This window comes from Dasypus novemcinctus, chromosome 18 (genome assembly GCF_030445035.2).
Source record: "Dasypus novemcinctus isolate mDasNov1 chromosome 18, mDasNov1.1.hap2, whole genome shotgun sequence".
NCBI lineage: Eukaryota > Metazoa > Chordata > Mammalia > Cingulata > Dasypodidae > Dasypus > Dasypus novemcinctus.
This window is the reverse complement of record NC_080690.1, coordinates 4,640,752-4,663,504: the sequence shown is the minus strand read 5'-3', so window position 1 is coordinate 4,663,504 and position 22,753 is coordinate 4,640,752. Positions and strand designations below refer to the sequence as shown.

Here is a 22,753-nt window from a genome sequence, read left to right as displayed (position 1 = left end):
GAGGCATACTTGTGAGTAAGCTGGACTCAAACAGCCACGCACGTCTGGAGCCACCGGAGCACGGGAGAGGCCCCGGAGCTGGCCAGCCCCTCCCGGCATTCCTGCCTGTGTCTGGGCAGCTGACTGCTCTGCTCTGCACAGAGCCGTCCCAGGCGGAGGACAACAGGCTCCAAAGTGTTTAAGTCAATTGCCCGACGCGGGCAGCCATCACGATGGCTCGGGATTCACTGGTGCCAAGGGAACACAAGCAAAACCTCACGCCGCGCCCGTTTCCATGGTAACCCCTCTCCGACTCGGTTCCCGCGTTGGCTGGCGCGGACCCTCGGCCCCGGGCCTGCGCGGATCCGAGCCGCCTCTCCGCCGGCCGGAGCACCCATGCAGGAGCCTCACTGGCACTGCGGGGGGCTGCCTCGTTTGGGGGAGAACCTGATCACCCACCCGGCCAAGAGCTGCGCCTTCTTGACGGGTCACCTCTCCCAGCCCCCTTCTCTCTCCCACCACCCCACCCACGGCCACGGGACCCCTTTTGCAGGGCTGCCCTCTCAAGCCGCCACCCAGATGCGCCGCCTGCCTCTAGCTCGGCAAGCCCCTTTGAGCAGCACAAGCCCCTCTCGAGCCACCCGGCTCCCTGCTGAGCCGCAGGCCTTCTCCTGGTCCCAAGGTCCCAAGTTCCCAGCCCAGGACCTGAAGGGGCCAGAGGGAGTGCTATCAGTAAGCTCCAGCCCCACCCAAGGACACAGGGCCCTGGGGGTGCTGTACCTTCCAGCGCCAGGGCCAGGGTGGGGGAGAACAGGTTTTCCTGGGTGGCTGTTGGGTGCTTATCTGACCACGATTTGACAACCAGGTTTTTTTAAAGGACGTGCTTTAGAAAATCCAAGAGCCAGTTCGATTTGGCAGGACAGGGAAGGGTCAGCTAAGCCGCAGGTGAAAAGCCTGTTCACCGGACCACCTTCCGGAGCTGGAGCCTGGAAGCCTCTTCCCCCCCTCACCTGGAGGAGGTTCTCGGCCCATTCTGGCCCCGCCTGGTCAAAGCAGGAGGAAGCTCTGGTCACTGGCCCCTGGCTCGGCTGCCGTCCCTCTTCTGAACAAACCAGGCAGAGCCAGGAGCCAACGCCTGGCAGCCGTGGAGGCTGTCACCTCCCACACCGTCCCCGGCTGAAAGCACTCGTACACAGGGAGGCTGTGAGGATGCAACTGAAAGGCACAGCTAGACCTCAGCGTGTGTGTGTGTGTGTGTGTGTGTGTGTGCATGCGCGCAGTAAGGTGGCAATCTGCCCGGAGAAGGGCGGGTACTTGAGGTTCACGAAGCGAGGACAGCTCTGCTCTGCATCACCCCCATCCTGCCAACTCAGTGCCCCGTGGGACCAACGGCACATTTTTTCAGACCAAGGATGAGCAGTTGAGGGTACAGTTCCAGGCACAGGAGAAAGGGGGGCTCACCCAGCACACGCACCAGGTGACGGCACCTGCGCCCCCGGCTCAGCCTGCACCTGCTCCTGCGCCACCTGCCCTCAGCCCCGCCTGGCAGTGTCCAGGGCGAGAGTTCAGGATTCAGAGCCGTGAGAAAGCTACCCTCCCTTCTGACTAGCTCTAAACCAGGTTCCTGAATGTCTCTAAGCCTCAGTTTCTTCAATATACAACGGGTCAAACACCTACCTCATATGACGGTAAGAAACGTAAGAGAAAGAGAGAGAGAGAGAGATGTGATCAGCTGAGAAAGACTGCTCTTTTCCTACTCCCACCCCTCCAATGAAACTGCCCTCAGAGGTCCACTGGGGCCTCCCGATTGCCGAATGCAAAGATGTCAAACTCAAATTCCACCCCCCAGGAGAAGGGAAAAAGGGCACCTGAAAAGCTGCACCAGGAAACAAGGTCCCCACTCTGAGCTCATTCTTTTTTTTTAAAGATTTATTCTATTTATTTCTCCCCACCCCCTCACTGTTTTGCATTTGCTGTGCCTGTTTGTTGTGTGCTGGTCTTCTTTTTTTCAGGAAGCACCAGGAACCAAACCTGGGGCCTGCCATGTGGGCGGGGGGTGCCCAGTCGCTGGCGCCCCCTCTGCTCCCTTGGCTCATCCTCATTTGAGCCCTCTGTGGCATTTCCCCTGCTTTCAAGTCTGTCTTTCTTGAAACCCTCCCTTCTCTTGGCGTCCCAGACATGGCCCCCACCCCTTCCTTTTCTTTTAAGGAAGTTAACCTGAAAAGAAACTTCCTGTGTGGTCTCCCTCTGCAACAAGCACCTCAGCGTGGTTTCTGAGCATCTCACCAAAGACCGCTGGGACTGTCCTCCCAGAGACTCCCCACCCCCACCCCCCACCTTGGCCCCCCAAGAGAAGGGAAGATATTTAGGAAAGAGCCACTGAAAAATGGCACGAGGTGACAATGAGTCCTTTCTACCTGTGCTACCTCTAGATGGTCTGTTTGACCACGGCCCATCACTAACAAGGGTTCATGAACACACCCCAAAATCCCACGAGAGCCCCTCTCAGGGGTCAGTAACAGAGCAAGGGCAGGCGCCGCAGCCTCGACTTTTCACCTTGACTCTTGGTTTCCTGGTACAGCCGGCCGGGAGCTTGAACCCCACCCAGAAGAACCTGCCCCGGGGCTGCCGGTGAAGTCTCAGCTCAGCTCAGCTCAGCATCCCTCCTGGAGCCTGAGGCTAGACCTGCAGGCAGGCCCACCGGCGTAGCCCTGGGTGGGCCCACGGATGTCTAGGACCCCCAGGCATCTAGAACCCCCAGGCATGCCCGTGGGTGTCTAGAACCCCCAGACATCTAGAACCCCAGGCAGGCCCACAGGCACCTAGAACCCCCAGGTAGGCCCATGGGCATCTAGGGAACCTCGGTTCCCAGTTCCCGTCCAGTTCCCCTCGAGGTCAAGCCGACACGTGGGCAGCAAGGTCCGTGCAGCAGCCACGCCACCTCTCCCCGCCTCCCGCTCCCGTCCCCTCTTCCCTCCCATCTTCCCATCCACTCCCTTGACCACCTCTCACCTCCTGTCCCCAGTGTGTCTCCTTCCATTAAGGCCCCCTCCTGAGAGCTCCGTCTAGGGCTCGAAAGGGGACGAGGGATTTGGGAAGAGGGGGGGTCAGGCAGGGAGGAGCACCCCAGGACAAGAGCAGAAAGGCTGGGAGCGGCAGAGGGAGGCAGGGGAGCGAGGGATGGTGGGGGACGGAGGGGACCCGCGGAGTCAAGGCTGCGGGAGCGGGATGCGGGAGAAGCACAGCAACAGAGAGGAAGGGGGAGGACAGGGGATACAGAAGAGCAGGGCGGGAGGCGGACTTCTCTGGAATCCGGTCTTCTCGCCAGTGACCCCAACACTGAATCAGCGGAGGGCCCCCACCTCCCTCACAAGGGCCTCCTCCCCGCTGACCCCCAAGCCAGTCCTGGCTGATCCCCAAGCCGGTCCTGGCTGGTGAAGGACAGAAGCCGCGGACCTGAGGGTCTGCCCCCGGCCAAGCGGCATGAGACTTCCTACACGTTTGCAAATGCTTCGAACAATTGTTGTTGTTACCCACAAACACATACTAGGAGGAGAACTCCAAACGCAAATAAGCAAAAACAAGGACCCCACCACCCAAAGGGTGCACGGTGTTTGGGTCTCTTCAGCTCCCATCCCATCTGGCCAGTTCTTGTAGCCCCAGCACCCATCAAAATGCCAGGCACATAGCAGGCACCCAAAAAAACACCAGTTGTTGGTCAACAGAAAAAAGAAGAGCGAGAACTAATTCTTTCATCATTTCCCCCCAACACTCAGCTCAGAACGAGACAAGAGAAAGGGGGGAGGGAAGGCAGGGAGGAAATTACCCCAGAGCACAAGATTCTGCAGCCCGCGCCAAGGATGCCCTTACCTTATATAGAGCGCCCTAGAGTTACGCAAACAAGGTTTGGGGAGGGAGAGACAACCCCCACCGGGGGAAAATGCTGAGCTGTGAGTTTCTACAGCAAGCTCCCCAGAGTTGGTGGGAAAGGAAATGGGAAAGAATCCGAACATCCTGCGGCCAGAGCGTGGGGACAGCTGGGCAGGAGCCGGGGGGCGCCCGCTCCCGGCAGGTGCCGCTGGGGGTCCCAGGCGGCGAGCGGGGAAAGGGCTTGAGAAGGGGGAGGGTCCTCGGACCAAAGAGGAAGCAGAGGCGGTAGGTCCCCATTTGTAAAAGGGGGGAAGGGAGGGGCGCAGAGGCCGAAAGGAGCCGGGGTCCTCCCTTCCTCCTGGAGGCGACAGCTCTAAACACTCACGCTCCTTTTAAGTGACTTTTTCGTTTCCTCTGATTGGTTAAAAACTTTTTTTTTTTCAGAAAATATTAAGTATTAACAAGGTAAGGAAAACCCACTATCCCAGAAGTAAAATCCCAGTTTACATATCTTGGCTTGTTCCTTATAGAGGATGAATGGAGATTTTGTTCATTTATGTGATCTCTACCACAAGCATATATATCTGCAGAGTAAATCCTTTCTACATTTGCCATCACACAGTACATGCAATTTTATATTTTGTTCTGCCCATTCCCCAAAGCACTAGGCCTCTCAAATGCTTCCCTTCTAATTGAATCTTCATTACCTGTGGAATGACCCAGCTTTTCTAGATGACAAAGAACACAAGAAAATCGGGTGTAAGATAGCCAGAGGAAAGGAAAAATGATTGCTCCGGTAGAACCGTCAGGGAATAGGTTGATCTGGAGACCCAAATTCTAAGGAGCGCTAGGACAAAGCACTGGCGCTTTTTTTTTTCGTAAGCTTATTTTTACTTCCTTCATCAGAGGTCAAAGTGTGGGACCCGACTCCACCTTCTGACTGAGAGCAGAGTGGACACAACAGCTCGGGGAAGCTTGAGGTCAGGCCATGAACCAGCGGGAGCCCTCGGGGCCCCTGAAGGATTCAGCGGCCCCAGTGCACCGCTCGGCACCCTTGCACCTGCTTTTTATAATATGCTCCTCCACTGCTGTCGGTTGGTCATTTGACAAATGCTTATTGGCCATCTACGATCCAAAACTTGGCTAAGATACACCCTCTGCCCTCAAAGATATACGATCTAGTAGGGAAAACAGAACAAAAGCCAAGTTTGCAAAGACAGTGAAATTAAGGCAATAGCAAAGGATGATTACAGAGCCTCATGCTGAAATGGAAGGAAGGAAGTGATCTCTGCGTGGGGCGGTGACCGGGACGGGCTTCACGGAGGAGGTGCCGCATGATCTGGTCTTGAGGGATGACTTGGAGTTCATCCAATTAGCGGGATAAGGATGGAGGGGGCTCAAGTTACCAATGAGAAGAGCAGATCCTGACAATCCCAAGAGAAAAGCCATCGCTTCCGTCGCCAAGTTCAAAACACCTTCCTCTAACAGTCTTTTTGCCACCAGCTAGAAAGGCCTCGGCTAAGCTTATTTTAACTGTGAGCAAAATCAGATTTAAAGGCTCGTTCCTGACCCCCCAGAAGGGCAGGACTCCTGTCCACTATTGTAACCCAAGCACCCAGAGCCGTGCCCGACGCACAGTGACCAGCAAATGTCTTGAGGGAGCGAAGCGCCTTTGCCGCATCCCTGCACGGCCTTTCGGAGCCTGATTCTCGGCTACATTTCAAGCAGCAGCAAGGGCCACTTTATATCAATAAAACCAAGCCCCAACCGGGGCTGTGGGGGCGTGCACTCCACGCAGATGGCAGAAAGGACGATTTAGGGACACGGGCTGGTTTTGACGAATTTGCCTTTCCGTAAGGGTGCCCGGAGAGGGCAGCCCAAGGGCACGCGGCCGGAGTTAGTGACGCCGCTGGACCGTGGCAGGCTCTCGTCTGTGCTTGATGTTCCCATCACCGGGTAAGGCACCAGGGAACAGCAGAGCAAACTCGAAACCTCATGACTCATGACAACTGCCTTCCAGCCCCGGTCGGTCGAGGGCCACGGTTGAGGCTCTCCCCTCCCTGGCCGTTGGCGCCTCCCGCCCCCCACCAGCCCACACAGCTGACTCATGGTGCTTTTATTTCCTCCGTTATTGATTAACCCACACGAACACCCCAGAAAGAAACTTGACTTTTCTTTACATGCTCATTTCAGACACAAGCGTCTAAGGCAACGAAACCTTCGCCCAGCACCAGCTCCGTGCCCGGGGCCGGGTTAGGAAGACGCAAACCCAGCGGGGGGACGCCGTGCGTCTCTGCCCTCCGCCTGGCGGGCCCCCCATTCTACCTTCCCACCAGTGCTAGGGGGGCCCCCACAGCTCCAACCTGTGCCAGCACCCCAAGCCACCCTCGCGGCCGTGAAGGGCACTTCCCTCGGGGGGGTGGACAACGCGCGGACACTGCTCACTGGCTGTTCGTGCATCTTCTTTGGAGAAACGCCTATTCGGGCCCTTTGCCCATTTCGTAACTGGGTTATGTATCTTCCATTGCTGAGTTGTAAGAGTTCTTTATACACCCAGGATACCAGACCTTTCTCAGACACAGGATTTGGGGGTCTCCCCTTTTAACGTGCCCCCTCCCAGGACCCCCCTCGCCCACATACCCGTGTCACTCCCCCCACAGGCACCCCGCCCACCCAGCCAATCCCCCGCAGTCTGTCATCGAGCTAAGCTTCGTTTTATATCCTGTAGCATCCATCACGTTGGGAAATGATGCGACTTGCTAGCCTGTCACCTATCGCTGAGAACCCCGGGGGACATAAGTCTCCCAGGCCCAGCACGCGACACCCCGCTGCCCAGGTGCTCAGGACAGAGCCTCACGGCAGCACACACAGGCCCTCGACTGAGGCTTGTCGAACGAATGCACGGATAAAAATTACCAAGGAGGAGAGAATCCTTCCTGTTAGTTTCCCAGAGCCAGCCACCAGGCAGCCAGGTTTTGCCACACCAGGACAAGCCCTGTGCCTTGGGTGACACACAGGGTGATGGGACTGCCTGGGTGCTTGACCAGAGCCCCAGCGTGAGCCAGAGGGGGCCCCTGGCTGGCCTGAGATGGCCACTTCCTTTATCTGCAAACCACCAAATTCTCTCCATCCTGTAGTCAGGGTAATGATAACCAAATAAGGGAAGAAACTACTACTTGTGGGTCAGATCAGATGACCTCCAAGGGCCATCCTTTCAGGCCAAAGCAGTGAGGTCAGGACTTTCCCTAAAGGACAGAGGTTTTTGGGTCACGGCGCGGTGCTCCCCAGCGCCGCTGCAGAACCGCCACCTCCAGGCCGCTGGCGCCAGCAAGCCAGCCCCGGCTCACCTGACCGGAGGACTAGGCCCGCTTTCAAGGAAAAAAGCTCGCTTGGGGTCTTCCTTTGTAAAAACCCTTCCTGTGGGGGTGGTAGGGTTCAACGGGACTTCATATACATATATTTTTAATGTAATATTATTACAAAGTCAATAAAAGAAAATTACAAAAATAAATAAATAAATAAATAAAATAAAAATAAAAACCCTTCCTGGAGTCACAAGAATTTAAGTTGCCAGAGTCAGGAAGCGGGGCTGGTGGGGGGCACGGGCCCAGCTCCCACGCGGGGCAATCCTGAGACGCTTCTGGTCTCTGAGCCTTGCTTCCTCACCTGTGCAGTGGGGACACCACACCGCCCCTGGTGAAGCTGATCACACGACTGAGAGGCCCACGCCCTCGTCCCTGGAACCTGTGAGCACGTGACCCCACGTGGCAAAAGGGACAGGACGCGACTAAGTCACGGACCTGGAGACGGGAGGTACGCTGGATTAACCAGGGGGCCTTACACGGCATCCCGAGGCTCCTTATAACTGAAAGACGGGGAGGAAGAGAGAGTCAGAGGGACGAGGAGGCAGAGGGACGAGGAGGCAGAGGGACGAGGAGGCAGAGGGACGAGGAGGCAGAGGGACGAGGAGGCAGAGGGACGAGGAGGCAGAGGGACGAGGAGGCAGAGGGACGAGGAGGCAGAGGGACGAGGAGGCAGAGGGACGAGGAGGCAGAGGGACGAGGAGGCAGAGGGACGAGGAGGCAGAAGGGCTCGCCCCGCCCTGGCTTTGAGGATGGAGCAAAGGGCCACGAACCGAGGAATGCGGGTGGCTCTAGAAGCCTGAGAGGGCCAGGGAAGATTCTCCTGGTAGCCTCCAGAAGGCACCGGCCCTGCTGACAACTAGCATTAAGTTCCTGGGTCCCTTGTTGGAATTCTGACTTCCAGAGCTGTCAAATCATAAATGTGTGTTGTTTTAAGCCACTAAGACTTTGGTAATTTGTTACAGCAGCAAGAGGAAACTCATCCAGTGATCTTCGCACAGTGCCTGGAGCACCAAAGGCCCACATGGGCCTTTATTATTGTTATTATTAATAATAATTACTACCAAGGAAGCACACATGGATGCAGAGAAGATGTAATAAGGGTAATGAGGAAATAGGAGATGACCATAAACTCAATACAGAACTAAAACCAGGATCTAAGGCAGGTTGATTTCCACCTGCGCTGATGAAATAAAATATAAGAAACAAATGATCCCCTCACCCCGCTACCTTCAGGAACGGGCCTCTGGGACGCGCCACCCACGGAGTCACTGAGCTGAATCGGAAAAGCCAACTCCATGCAATTAAGCCGGAGGGGAAAGCAGTGGCACAGGGGCTCCAGGGAGAGACCGGGTTGCCTCCAGAGCCGTCCTGTGGGCAGATGCTCCCTACAGAACGCTGGGCTGCTATTTCAGCCAAGTGGAGCCACCTTCCTGGGGCCAGCTCAGTGCCCAGGAGTCCCAGGTGACTGCCGCTCTTCACGAGCTCACGTGCCCATGGGGAACGCCCGGCACCTTCTAGAGGCTGGCCATCCAGGAGAGGACAGCAGACAGCTTCTGCCTCTCGGGGCTTAGCTTCCAGCAGGACAGCCAGGCTGTAGGTAGATTTGGGGCGCACACATGGATGTCATTTTGAGCACTTTGTGCTGTGGGGAGACACTTCAGGCCCCGTGCCACCCTCCCTCACCCACTGCTGGGGGAGCTGGTTCTGGGCACACCAAGACATCTGGTGTCAGTCTTCCTGCTTTCGGGCTTTCTCTCGAGCCCACAAAGCCGGACCTGGAGTGCAGAGGCCCTAAAGTGTCTATGGGACCCCCAACCAATGGGGGTGGGGCAAGAGCCAGTGGGTACTTGCCCCAACCCCACCTCCTGGGCCCACCCTCTCCCCAGTGCTTCCAAGGGTCCCCAACCACCCACAGCAGTAGCTGGCTGGAGAACACGCCTGGGCTAGTTTGAGCTTTTATGGACCCCAGAAGAAAGGATGTCCTTAGCACCAAGCCATTCCTGTGAGTGCAAGCCTCCTGCGGGTCAGTTCAAAAGGCATGGCCTGGGGGGAGCAGATATGGCTCAATGGATAGAGCGTCCACCTACCACATGGGAGGTCAGGGTTCAAACCCAGGAGCTGGCCCACGCGCAGTGCTGATGCACGCAAGGAGTACTGTGCCACGCAGGGGTGTCCCCCATGTAGGGGAGCCCCACGTGCAAGGAGTGCACCCTGTAAGGAGAGCCACCCAGCGTGAAAAAAGTGCAGCCCGCCCAGGAATGGCATTGCACACATGGAGAGCTGACACAGCAAGATGACACAAAAGAGACACACATTCCCAGTGCCACTGACATGAATACAAGCGGACACAGAAGAATACACAGTGAATGGACACAGAGAGCAGACAATGCGGGGCAGGGGAGAAAGAAAAAAATCTTAAAAAAAAAAAAAAGGCGTGGCCCGGGGTAGATCTTAATCCTCCTACTGGAGTCCATCATAAATGGGATGAATACGGAGAGACAGAGGGACACCTACAGTCACTGGGGAAGTCCCGGAAGCCAGAAGCTGAAAGCAACGAAACCCAGAGGGGAAGGGAGAGGCCAGCAGGTGCCACCACGCGCCTCGCCATGTGACAGAGGAGTCCAGGATCACCAGCAGCCCGTCTTCAGGAAGAAAGCATCGCCTGATGATGCCTCAGAAACGTAAGCTTGTGAACTAAGAAATTCCCATCGTACAAGCCAACTCATTTCTGGTACCCCCCCAAGCCTCGACTTCACTGTCAGGAGCGCGGGATCATAAGGGCGCCCATCGCATGTGGTTGTTGGTAGCTGACAGAGGGGCAGTGCCTGCAAGGGGCCAGCACTTGTCTAGCTCCTACTAATTACAGGAGTTTCACGGCATCTCATTGGGGTGATTGGCGAGCGATGAACAGCAAGAGAAAGCCCGCTTGGTGACCTGGGGGAGGAAATTCCAGGCGAGGGGCCTCTCCAGCCTCCTTCAGCCACCCCCACCCCTGCCTTCACCCCAAGCCGCCTCTGCTCCCCAGAGCTCATGAAGCTTGAACGCTGGGCTTGGCCCATGCAATTCCCTCCACCTGGAGCCCCACCTCCTCTCCCCCTGCCTGTCCCTGCTCCTGGGTCAGGTCTCCTGGATGGCACAGCTTCCAGGCAGTGCCCTCCCCTCCCCACATCTCTCCCCTGCAAGTCAGCCTCAGCACCTTTATCAAAAGCTGTGACCATCTTGTACCCCAACTTAGTCTCACCCAGCTCTGAGGCCCAAGAATGGGGCGTGGACAGCCTCGCCCCATTTCTCGGACAGCCCCAGGGACCAGCTGAAGGTTAACAGGCAGGAAGGGCAGAACAGGGAAGTGAGCTCAGAGGACCACGAGTTCCAGAATCTGAAATCCAAACCTGCGCTGGGGAAGGTGCACGATGGCTAAGGGGGTGACCACAGAACTCGTTGCCCAGACTGGGATACTTCTGGGAGTAGAGGGAGTGCCACTGACCACCATGCGAAGACAGCAGGGTGCACAGACGCTCTTCTGATGGATACAAGAGGTACCAGTGCCGGCACGTCGTGGGCACCCAAAACGCATTCCCTGCCGGAGTTGCTGTGCCACTTACTATCGTGGGAAGAGCCATGTTCCAGCCTGCGCTCAGCTCGGCCCAATACCTCACCCCCTGCCACCTGCGGGACTGGACCAAGACCTCCAGGAGCCGCTGGCTCTGCCAGACCATGGAACAGGAGGAGAGGCCGCACAGGAAGCGAGGAGAAGGGGAGGGCCCCGAGAGGGCTCGGAGGAGAGCACGCCTGTCTCTCCCTTGTCAAACAGCAGGCTCCCCCACCCCCACGGTCGGGAGTCCTCCAGCCCTGCTCCCCACCCCCTCGTGCCTCCTCTTCTCCAAGGACCTCCAGCAGGGACCCTCAGCCCCGTGTAACTGCACACCCAGAGGGCTGTAGGGTTTTGTCTCTGAGAACACAGCACAGCTTGCTAATAAACTCTGACTGGCATGCAAGGAAAAGGGCCCAATTCTGTACTTGGCCAAAAGGCTAGGCACACAACAGGTGTTCAGCCAGTGCCTGGAGAAGGTGCGAGGATCAAGGGTGGAGCTTAGGAAACGCCCACACTCACCCGCAGAAAGGAGAAGCAGAACCAGCAGGAGGAAGTGAGAAAAAGAGAAGAGAGACATAAAAGGAGAAGTCAGTGAGCACAGCGGGACAGAAGCGAGGGAGGGGAAATTACTTTTTGAGCAGACGGTGGCCTTTGACAAATGCTGGAAGGAGGTAAAGTAGAATCAAGGCAGAGAAGCAGCCCACTGAATCTGGCAACCAGAAGATGACTGGAGACCTGTGCAAAGAGTGTAGGTGGACGCCAGAGCGCTGGGGGGAGGCGGGGAGAGAAGGTGAGTGCGACCTTTACAAAATCCACAGTGCTGTCAAAAAGCCTGCTCTCCCGCCCAAAGATCATCACCCAGGAGCAAAACCTCAGCTCAGCGCAGGTAATATTTATTGGACCCCCTTTTCTCAACAAGGAATGCACCACTTCTGAGGAAGAAGGCTATCTAGCAACCACAGGAGACACAGCCACAGACACAAAAGGACAAGTGCCACCAAGAGCCCAGCCCAGGAGAGCACCGACAAAGCCCACACACCGAGGGCGTCACGGGCAGCAGGGGCCCTCCAGCGCCGGCTATGCAGGAAAAGAAGGCATTGGGGGGCTGAATAGTGCAGAAAACTATAAAAGTAACAACTCAATAGCCCTTCTGGGTGCCACTTTAAACATAATAACCCGACATCATTTCTAGCACAAAGTAGGAGTGAAAGAAATGTTTGCTGAATGTCTGACTGCCTAGCACTTTTAAAACTTTTTGACCTTATAATTCACTGGGCAATTTCTCTCCTTCCTTTCTCACCCAAATTTCTGAAATCCATGTTGGCATGTGCAGCTGAGTGGGGGAGAGGGGAGATCCAAATGCAGAACAGCACGATAAACAGGCTGCCAATTGTACGTGTGTTGTACAGCTCCTGCACCTGCCTCCGTGGCACCCCAGTGCCCTTCTTGTGGTAACCACGCCCCTAGTGTTCCTTAGGAACCACCTACAGCCATTCTCCCTCCAGGTCACCCAGGTGGAGCTGACCCCACCCTAGAAGTGGGACTTCACCCAGGCCTAAGCTAACCCACTTTTTGTCACTGCCTGAGGGCAGAACAGACCCGAGGAGAGTGCACCCTCAAAGAGGTCCTCTTTGGATCCCTTTTTAAATCATCTACACCAAGCGGTGGACAGCCTCTGCTGACATACCTCCCCCTTCAAACTTGAGGGCAGTCCTTCATCAGGTCAACCCAAAAGGTATCTCTAATTTCTACTGTTTGGCCCCTCTTTTACCACCTCAGGTGGGGTGGGAATGGGAACACAGAAGTTCTTGCCTTCCACACAACACCCCCTTCAAACATCTGAAGGTAACATTCATGTTCTCCCAAGGAGACCCTCCTCCAGGTCAAATACATCCATTTTTCCTCAGTTATTACACACATGAGATGTTTTTAATTTCTCAGCCACCCTGGATTCTCTTCTCTGAGCTTGTCCCAGGCTGTTTAACTTGGGTACTGTGGCCAGGATTCTTTTAAATGAAAAAGATAGAGAACTCGCTCAATCTGGCTTAAGGAAAAACAAATGGGTTTATTGGCTCATGAAGCAAATAATCTAAGGTGGTAGCTTCTGGTACAGCTGGATCCAAGTGTTTACACCATGTCATCTGGTCTCCTTCCCTGTCCCATCTTTGGCTCTCTTCCTGAGTTCTTAGATACATTCAAACAGGAGACCGGCCTTGCAAGCTCTAAGCCTTCAATGTTCTTTTTTTTTTTTTAAGGTACCAGGGGCTGGGTGGGGGATTGAACCTGACACCTCGTATGTGAGAAGCCGGTGCTCAACCACTGAGCCACATCGGCCTTGCATGTTGTTTTCCTAGGAGGCACCGGGATCCAAAGCTGGGAACTCCCATGTGGGAGGCAGGTGCTCAACTGCTTGAGCCACATCTGTTCCCCTTCATTATTCTTATAGGCTTAATCCAGAGAAAGATTAAAGGACTCTTCCCCCAAGAACTCTGCCCAAAGTCCTATAGACAAATCTGATTGACCTGACTTGGGGCATGGGCCCAATCCTGAACCGATCAGGTAGCAGAGGGGATGGATTGTTCTAATTGGCCAGGTCTGGGTTACGTGCCCACCCAGAGGGAAAGGACAGGCTCAGCCCCTGGGAAACTACGTTAGCTGGGCAGGATTGTTACGAAGAGGGAGGGAGAGGTTTTGCTGAAGAATGAGACACTGGACAGACAAAAACGTCACTTCCCGCTTCCTCTCTGAGCAGTGCTTTGGCCCGAACTCTCTGCGCCGACCAGAGAGCATCATGGGAATATCACCTGCATCCGGGCCCATCATCCGGCTAACGTCACTGGGCACTCTCCCAACCAATCGTCACTGCTGACACTGCGCTCGTGAAGGCACCTTTTCTGGTGACCACCCCAGACCTCGAGCTGATTTAAACCTGCCCACTGATGTCCTAATAACAGCCACATTTATTGAACACGTACTCTCTACCAGGCCCTGCCCTCCAAGCTTGACACGTGTCCTCTCAGCGTAGCCTCACAACACGCTGCAGATGACGTGCTTTTATTAGCGAGGAGGAAGCGGGCATCCGGAGTCCAGCGGAAGGTCAGCGGGGAGAGCGCCACCTGCCTCCGGCTCTACCTCCAAGGCTTCCTAACTGCTCAGCATTATTTCCTCTCAAATCTGCACCAACAGCAACTGGATTCGTCCCCAGCCGCCTGGATTCTCACCAAAATAAAACTGCTTGCCACACAGTCCTCTGGGGTCCATCAATAGAAGCTTGGTTAAACATTGTTGCATCTGCAGAGAACACTCCCGAGCCAAGTTAAAAGGAGGGGGTGGGGGTTGGAGCCATGAAAGAGGCTCAAGAGTTACAGCTGAGGGGGGAAAGCTGACTATAGGACTGGAGGAATAAAATATGGATTAGAGTGGACTCACTGATATTCTACTATGGAACTATTGTGACTTGTAATGGAAGAAATTGTAGCATTGATGTAGAAAAAGTGGCCACGGGAGTTGCTGAGGGCAGGAAGAGGGAAGAAGAGATGCGATGTGGGGGCATTTTCGGGACTTGGAGTTGTCCTGAATCATACTGCAGGGACAGATGTGGGACATTATAAATCCTGCCATAACCCACTGAATGGACTGGGGGAGAGTGTAAACTACAACGTCAACTCTAATCCACGTGGTGCAGCAGTGCCCCAAAATGTAGTCACCAAATGCAATGAATGTGCCACAATGATGTAAGAGGTTGTTGATGTAGGAGGAGTGGGGTGGGGGCATATAAGAACTTCTTATATTTTTTGAATGTAACATTTTTGTGATCTATGTCTTTAAAAAAATACAATTAAAAAAATTGGTGGGGATGGGGGTGTGGAGTGGGGTATATGGGAGCCTCATGTTTTTTAATGTAATGTTTTGTGTGATCTATTAACTTAAAAAAAGGTAGTTAAAATTTTAAATAAAAAAAGAACAGTACCAGAAATAATACTGATCAGTAACAGAAAAGTACATCCAGAAAAATAGCTGAAGTATCCAAATGAAAATGGGAGCCCACCTGAGGACAGGGGCCTTCCTGCTTCCCCAGTTACCCACGGTGCCTAGAACAGCGTCCCGCACAGGTGAGACAACCAGGTAGACGGCATGAATGAATGAAAGAATGAATGAACGAATGAACGAACGAACGAACGAAGAATGAACGAACAAATCTCCAGGGTAAAACTGTTTTTGGTCCCTTCTCTTCGCTTAGTCTTGGTTCCTGACTATTCTACAATGAACAAGGTGTGATTTCACAGACAGCCCGAGCCAAGGCCGCAGCACGCAGGCGCGATCCGTCAGCCCTTCCTGCAGGCGGGAGGGCGAGCGCGTCTGGTCGGTCTGGCAAATGGCCCCTTCCCCTGCCTTGGCCAGCTGAGCCCCAGGCCACTGACCCCTGGTTCCTGACTCCGCCAGGCTCAGCTGGGGGAGCAGGGACCGTGGGCCCCGCTAAGCAGGCACTTCCTCCCCATCACCACTTCACACCCCGTGGCCCCCTCCCGCTGCTCTCCGGCTGTGTCCTCTCCGTGGGCGTCACCTCCATCCCCCAGGCACGAAGACTACTGGAGTCACAGCATGAGGAGCACTGACTGTGTCCCAGGACCGTGGATCAGCCCCCGTAATCCTTCCCATAGGCGCAGCCCCGCGGAGCCCCTTCCGGGGGTGGCTCTCCTGCTCCGGGTCACGTGGCCTGGCGACGATTTGAACCCAGGCAGTCTGACGAGCCCAAACCCTTAACCATGGTGCAATCCTGCCTCTCACTTTACTGAACACCTACTGTATGCTGACCTGGGGCTTAACACCTACTGCGTGCCAGTGCAGGGGCAAATGCTTACAGCATGCTAGCCTGGAGCTGAACACCTACTGTGTGCCAATACAGAGGTAAGTGCCTACTGTGTGCCGGCCTGGGACCAACTGCTTACTGTGTGCTGATCTGGGGCCAAGTGCCTACTGCACACTAACCAGAGCTCTGACCTTGGCTGAGTACCCATTGTGTGCTCACTTGGGATTAAGTGCCTACTGTGCACTGACCAGAAGTAGGCAGTGTACTGAAAGCTTTGGGACCGATGTCATCAGTGCTACAAAAGTATCAATACAAAAAGTAACAGTAACGACAGCCAACATGCGTCAGGGCCTGTGCTCTCATCTGAACTATCATCTCAGTTAACCGTCCCAGCCACCCTCAGACGTAGGCACTGCCAGGACCCCCATTTCACAGCACAGGAAACCACGGCACAGAAGAGGAGGCACATCTGCCCAAGGCTGCACAATAGTGAGTGGGATGAAACCTGGAGGGTCCCGGATTCCTAAGGGGGACAAAGTATCCTGGTACTCAAAAGAAAGAAGGGACTGCGCCAGCCTGGGTGGGCGCAGAATCCCAGACAGGCACGGAGTTTCCACTGGCTGAGGAAGGCAAGGAGAGTGTGTGTGCGGTGGGGAATCAAAGGCCTCGAGGCCTCGAGGGAGGGAGATGCCCGGGGCAATTACTCAGACCAGGCTGCAGGTACACAAAGAAGGGTGTGGGGAGTGACTGGGCAGGAGGTGCACGCACGTGGGGACACTCTAGCGCCAGCCTGGAATGACAATCAGATTTGCCTGTGCCGAAATCAATGGGCAGAGGGGAGTCACAGAAGGTTAATGAGCAGAGGAGTGACTTAATTAGAGAGTACTTTAGGAAAATTTACTCCAGCGATGTAGTATAGAATGATACAAGCCAAGAACATCAGGGGTTAAGCGACTGTCGTAGTATAGAGGTAGAGAGCAAGGCAGCAGAGGGACAAGGGACATTGGATTTTTGGTTTGCCCCTTCTAGAAGTGTGCCCCACTCTCCCTCCCCCGCACCGTGTCCTGGTTTTGGGGGGCTGACCGTGCCCTCAGCTCCAGGGGTGGGCACATGAGCCAGGCCTGGCCAGCCAGAGTCCCAGGGTCAGGGCTCTTTCTCCGTCAGGAAGGCTCTGCCCGTGGCGAGGTGGCTAGAGCTGCTGGCGGCCACCTGCATCTCCACTCGGGGAGTCCCCTCTCCCCCTGCCCCGAGGAGGGAACTAAAAGTGGGGGGCAGAGCTAAGAGAAGCAGGAGAGGAGGTCTGGACCTGCAGCTGGTAGACCCCTGCACTTTCCACCAGGTAAGCCCCGGGCTGACTCTCCCCCTTAGGCCCATCTGAGCTGGGGTCCTCTCACCTGCACCTAAAATCTCTGACCGTCACACGTGAACCAGCCGTGGGGTAAGAGGCAACGGCGGAGGCAGTGCCAGAGCGGTGAGTGCGGGAGGAGGCAGGGGTGAGGCCCACCAGGGGCAAAGCGGGCCCCGGGCTCGAGGGCCTGCCAGCAGGAGGAGAGGGGGCTAAGGGTGTGCAGCCCAGACACCATCAGGAACCTTCTAGAAAAGAGACCCAGAGAAGAAGCCAAGCCTGGGGGGGGGGGGCTGAGCCCGGGTGAGAAGGGGGCGCTGGAAGGCAGATTCCTTCTGGAAAGGGAAGTGGGTAGTAAGGAAGGCTGGGGAGAAAGTGGGGGGCCAGGGCTGTTGGAGGGAGAAACTGCGCGCTGCCAGGAGTTTTCCAGGTCATCTCACGAGACAGGAGGCCAGTGCCAGAGCGGGAGGGCTTCTCCACGGCCACCGAGAGCCCACCCTTCACGGGCGCGCCAACACGCCATGCGTGACCTGCACACAATCCCACGCCACCCCACCAGCACCTGCCGTACCCCTGAGAGAGCCTCCCAGGTCAGAGGTCAGTATCCAGCCCACTGCCAAGAGACTAGGGACCCCCGGGCCAGCCTGCTCGGCTTAAAGGCCCAGCCCCGCCACTTCCCAGCTGTGTGATCTGGGGAGGTCACTTAAGCTCTCTGGGCCTCCAGTTCTCCACGACCTCAGTACCTGCCACACGGGCCCTCAAGAGTCGTGACGGCCCGGCGGTGACTTTCTAGTCTCTGATTCCACTGTCACCGTGCGGTGAGGACGCCGCAGCGGGCACAAGCTTTCCCCGAGAGGAGCGAGAAGACGCGTCCACCGTCACCCTCCGTCCGAGCCGCCACCAGATGGCGGGGAGGAGAGCCGGCTCCCAGCCGCGGCAGATGGAGCCCGAGCCCGGGCGGCGCAGAGGCTCAGCAAGCAGCCGGGAGAGCCTTTTCAGGTCCCATCCCCGCTGCGGGAGGGTCTGCGCAGGAAACCGCCGCGGCCGGGGGAGGAAGGAAAGTGGTCTGATCACCCGGAAGGCCTCGCAGCGCCGGCCGCCCCGCCCGGGGGCCCGGGCAGGTTGGGGCGCCTTGGACAGGATGCGCCTTCCTCGGGCATCTTCCCCTCCTCGGCGGAGAGAACAATAGCTTCGGAGGCGGGACCCAGGGCGCGGGGGGAGGGGGCTTGGGGGTGGCCAGCGCCAGGACAGAGCTACTTCCCACCCCAGGTCGTGGAGAGAGGGGGTGGGGAGGCTGGCGCCCGCCGAGCAAAACTGCACCGAGTCTCCTCATTGTGCAGCTATCGGGGAAAAGTTGGGGGTTCGCACTTCCTCCACTCGCAAAGCATTCACCCCAGAGGCGCAAGGACAGAGTGACAGACAGACGGGCTCCTGGGAGGGAGCCCTGGTTTGACCCTGCCGCCGCCACTCTCCACACTGCCACCCTTATTAAATGTTGGGACTTTACACTTCTGATATTTGAAGCCTAATCTTTTGCAAACGCAATGAATAAAGGTCTAGAGGCGGCTCCTGGGAGAAATTTTCGTTGGAGAACTTGGAAAAAACCTTTAGTACCGTCCAGCCCAGGGCAGGCGCTTGGCCGATACTCTCGGAATTGAATCAAACGTGCAGCATCATCTGATGAAGGGAGCAGCGAGGAAGGGGCTGCTTCTGGGCCCCTGGCCTAATTCTGCACTTTCTCTTTAGAAAAGCTCCTGCAGCCTGCGCCAGGCACTGCTCCAGGCGTTTTCCACACACCCACTCAGTCATCCTCACAAGCCCCCTGCGAGATGACAGATGAGGAAACAGAGGTCCCCAGAGGCCAAAACTACACATTTAGGAAGTGGACCCCGGGGATCAGGCCACGTGGCTTCAGCGTCCACGCCCTGACGCTGGGCTGGGCTGCCTTTGTCTGTAGATTTCTCTTCCCAAACTAGAGACTCCAGGGTGCTGACGCTGTCCCAAATCCTGGCTTCCGGGGTTCCTGCTGCCCACCAGGCTGTGCCACCTTGAGGCTTTAGTTTACACTCGCTGCGTGTTCTTTCGCCCCAGTGCAGGGAAAAGCCCAAGGCCCAATCATCTTAAACAAACAGCTTGATCTTCTACGTTCGTGCCTCGCAGATCCAACGAGGGGACAGGTCCAACCCCCAGCGGCCTCAGTGCAGGCAGGTAACCCCTCCTCTGACGTTGTGCGCCCCGGAGTAGCTGTGCCTCTTCCAGAATTTCACAGTAGCAATCGTGTGGTGTGTACTCTTTGTAACCGGCTCTCAGGGAAGGGCACAGGACGGCGCATGGGCAGCCCACGACTGCGGGAGGCAGAAGGCTGCTGGCCGGCCCCGTGGCCCACAGGCAGCCCCTGGTGGCCCGCCTGGGGCCGGGGCGGAGCGCGCCTGAACCCCGGGGGTTGCGGCTGCACGAGTTTCCCCGGGAGACCAGGGAGCCGCAGGGGCCACGGGACGTCCCGGAGAGCGGCCCGCGGGCGGGGCGGCGCGTGGGGCGCCCGCGCGGGCCGAACGCGCGGGGGGCCGGGGCTGCGCGCCTACCTGTGCACTGCTCGACGAAGTCCCGGTACTCGGCTCCCTGCTCCCCGGGCACGATGGTGGCGCCGTCGTATTTAAAAGTCACCCTGGGGTGGGGAGGAGAGAAAACACGCAGACACATCAGCGCGGCTTCCGGCAGCAGCCCGTGCGGGAGGCGGGCCGAGGAGGCGCGCGCGGGCCGTGCGCGCGGTGCGGGGCGGCGCGGGGCGCGGGTGCGGGCGCGGGGCGCGGCGGCGCTCACCAGATGACCTCGGAGCCGTCGTCGCGCACCAGGTTGTAGGCCGCGCGGCAGGCCTCCTTGTCGATCCGCGTGGCCATGGCCGCGGGCGCCGCGGGGCAGGGGCGCGGGCTGCGGGTGCGGGCGCGGCGGCCTCTCGACTGCGGGCCGCGCGCGCCGGGGCCCCTCGGCCCGCACCCGCCCCGCCCCCCGCCGGCCATTGGCCCCGGGGGCGCGGGGGCGGGGCGTCCGCCCTCGCCGGTTGGCCAATCCCAGCCCGGGGGCGGGGCTTGCAACTCCCGGTTGGGCTCAAGAGGGGGCTTGTCCTTCCCTTCCTCTGGTGTCCGCTCACTTTTCCAACCTGCCCCGGCCCGCTTCCCCTCTTCCTTCCCCCCCTCCCTTTCCCCTCCCCTTTTCCCCTCTCCCCTCTCCTCCTCCCTCCCTACCAGATTTATCCCCCCCAAAACCCTTCGCCCTTCTCCTTACACGCTCTTCCCTCCTCCCCAGTCCCTCCTCCTCCTTGCCACTCCCTCCTCCCTTGACTTCTGCTACCCCCTCCTCTTTCTTCCTCCCCCACCTTTTTTCTTCCACTTCCCTAATCCCTTCCCCTCCTTTAGGCCCTCCAACCCCCTCTTTCCTCCCCTTCCCCTCCCTCCTCCTCTTTGCTTCTCCTCCCTCTCTTCCCTCCCCCTTCCCCTCCTCCTCCTCCCTGCCTTTCTTCCCTCCCCTTTTCTCCTCTTCCCTCCCCATAATTGTTTACCCAACCCCCAACCCCTTCCTCCTCCCCTCTCCCTCTTCGCGGCTACCTCCTTCCCAACCCGTCTTCTTCCCTCCCGCCTTTGCCCTCCTCCCTATTTCTTCCCCACCCCTCCCCTCCTTGTGTATCCATCCTCCCTACCCCTTCTCCTCCCTCCTTCCTCCTCCCTCCTTTCTCTCTCCCTTCTCCCTCCTTTATCCCCAAGTCTGCTGAGCTGCAGAGCTCCCCAGGGGACTTCCAAGCCAGTGATGTCATGCATCAAATCAGAGGTGACAGGCTGGCCACTGCCCAGACCCCAGTGTTCGCATCCATGGTTTCTAGGTGGGGAGGGATTGGGAAGAATTAAGCTGCAGACCCTTCCAAAGTGTCTGTGGGATCACTGTTCACTTTGTCCTCTGGTCATTTGCATCCCCATTTTATCTCGGTTCCTCTGTCTTCATCTCACCCCCTCACTGACCATTCATTCACTCCTCAGCTGGTCATTCCACAAATACCAGTTTCTGAGGAAAGGCAGGTAAAAGGCCAGCCCCCAGTGAGAGCCTGCTGGAGCTGCACCCAGCCTGGCTCCCTCCGCGTGACCCTGGGCAAGCCTCAAGACCTCTTATTCTACTGGAATGAGAATAGTACCAGTACTGACACACTGGGTTGCTTTGAGGTTCAGTTGAAATGATTCATGTGAACAAATGTATTTAACATTCAATGAAAGTCACTTGTTGACTGTTAAGTAATTAAATCCTAAATAGAAACCTGTGTGGACAGGAACAATGTCCAATTAATACTAGAACTCTCAGTGGCAAGGATAAAACAAAAACCGCGAACGGACCAATCATTCAATCGGCTGGGTGGGCAAAAGATGGGCGTGGAGAAGGAGCCACATTTTCAGGAAAGCAGAAACTGGTGTTCCTTATAAATAAAAAGACAAAGATAAAGAGATTCCAGTTAGAAGAGCTCAAAGTGGTTCCTATGTTACTCTTTGATAAAGGTGTTGGGATAACCTGCCGCTAGAAGGAAAAACAAAGTGGCCCCACATCCACACCTCACACGATTAATAGATCAGGGTAAATACCCAAAGGATCAAAGATTCAAATGTAGAAAAAGGAAACCATAAAAATGCCAAAAGAAAACATAGGAGAAATCCTTCCTAACTGCGAAGGAGAAACCGCCAACCCTGACTCAAGCCCCGTCTTTTGCCCAGAGCGAAAGATGGAAAGATTCAAAGATGGAAAGACTTCTTCAAGGAAGAAAAAAAAAAAAAGCACCTCAGGCAAAATGTAAAAAAGGTATTTGCAACTCAAATGAGAAAGAACTAGTCTTGGCTAGTAAGTACGGAAGCCAACTTATAAGAAAAAGAGCGGAAAAATGTGCACAGGATATGACAAGATCAAATGGCTCTTAAACGTATGGAAACATGCTCCACCTCAGCCCCCAAGGAGAGAAATGCAAGTTAAACCAAGGCCGAGAGCTTTTAAATTTTTTTAGTTTAACATTGGCAAAGATCAAAAGGGTTGAAAAGCCCCTTGGTTGGGGAGGCTGTGAAGGCAGGGCCCTCCTCCAAGTCCCAAGGGATGTGAGCCCACTCAGTCTGCTGGAGGCCATTTGGCACCACCTAGCAAATTTCCGAATGCTTGTGCCCTTGGGCCAATTGGTTTCTTCCACAGGGTCAAAGGTGCCCGGCCCTGCTGTGCACTGGCCTCAATCACCTGGGCAAGCTTTAAAAAGACTGATGCTCGCTTCCCTCCTCAGAGCCTCTGGTGTCTTTGGTCTGAGGTGTGCCAGGGGCTTTTTTATTTTCCTCTCCCCTTGCCCCCTGTTGTCTGTTCTCAGTGTCCATTTTGCTGTGTGCTCTTCTGCATCCGCTTGCATTGTCAGGCAGCACCGGAAACTGCGTCTCTTTTTGTTGCATCATCTTGCTGCATCAGCTCTCCGTGTGTGCGGCGCCACTCCTGGGCAGACTGCCCTTTTCTTCACACGGGGCGCCTCTCCTTGTGGGGCACACTCCTTGCGCGTGGGGCTCCCCTACTCCTTCTTAGCTACTCCATGGCAGACCTGGATCATGGCGCTGTCACCCAGTCCCCTGCTGGTGGGCATTCAGGGTACTCCTAATCTTCTGTTGGAAACAGTGTTCAGTGAATAACCCTGATTGTATTTTGCAGGTGTGCAGGTGGAGCTAGAGTGGTGATTGTTGGCTCCACTGCTCGTTAGAATCACCCAGGAGGCTTTTAAAAGCCCCTGGTGGGAA

At 56.4% G+C, this 22,753-nt stretch overlaps 1 protein-coding gene across 1 annotated transcript in view; it reads right to left on the bottom strand.

Moving 5' to 3' along the window:
* Nucleotides 1-19,947, bottom strand: part of COTL1 (coactosin like F-actin binding protein 1) — a 40,109-nt gene extending 20,162 nt beyond the window's left edge. Inside the window, exons 1-2 of the mRNA XM_058279639.2 lie at nt 19,782-19,947; nt 19,544-19,626 (exon numbers count right to left, since the gene is read on the bottom strand). Of these exons, the coding sequence (XP_058135622.1) occupies nt 19,544-19,626; nt 19,782-19,858 (160 nt within the window). The 5' untranslated portion in view covers nt 19,859-19,947. The remainder of the gene's footprint in view (nt 1-19,543; nt 19,627-19,781) is intronic.
* Nucleotides 19,948-22,753: the final 2,806 nt, after the last annotated feature.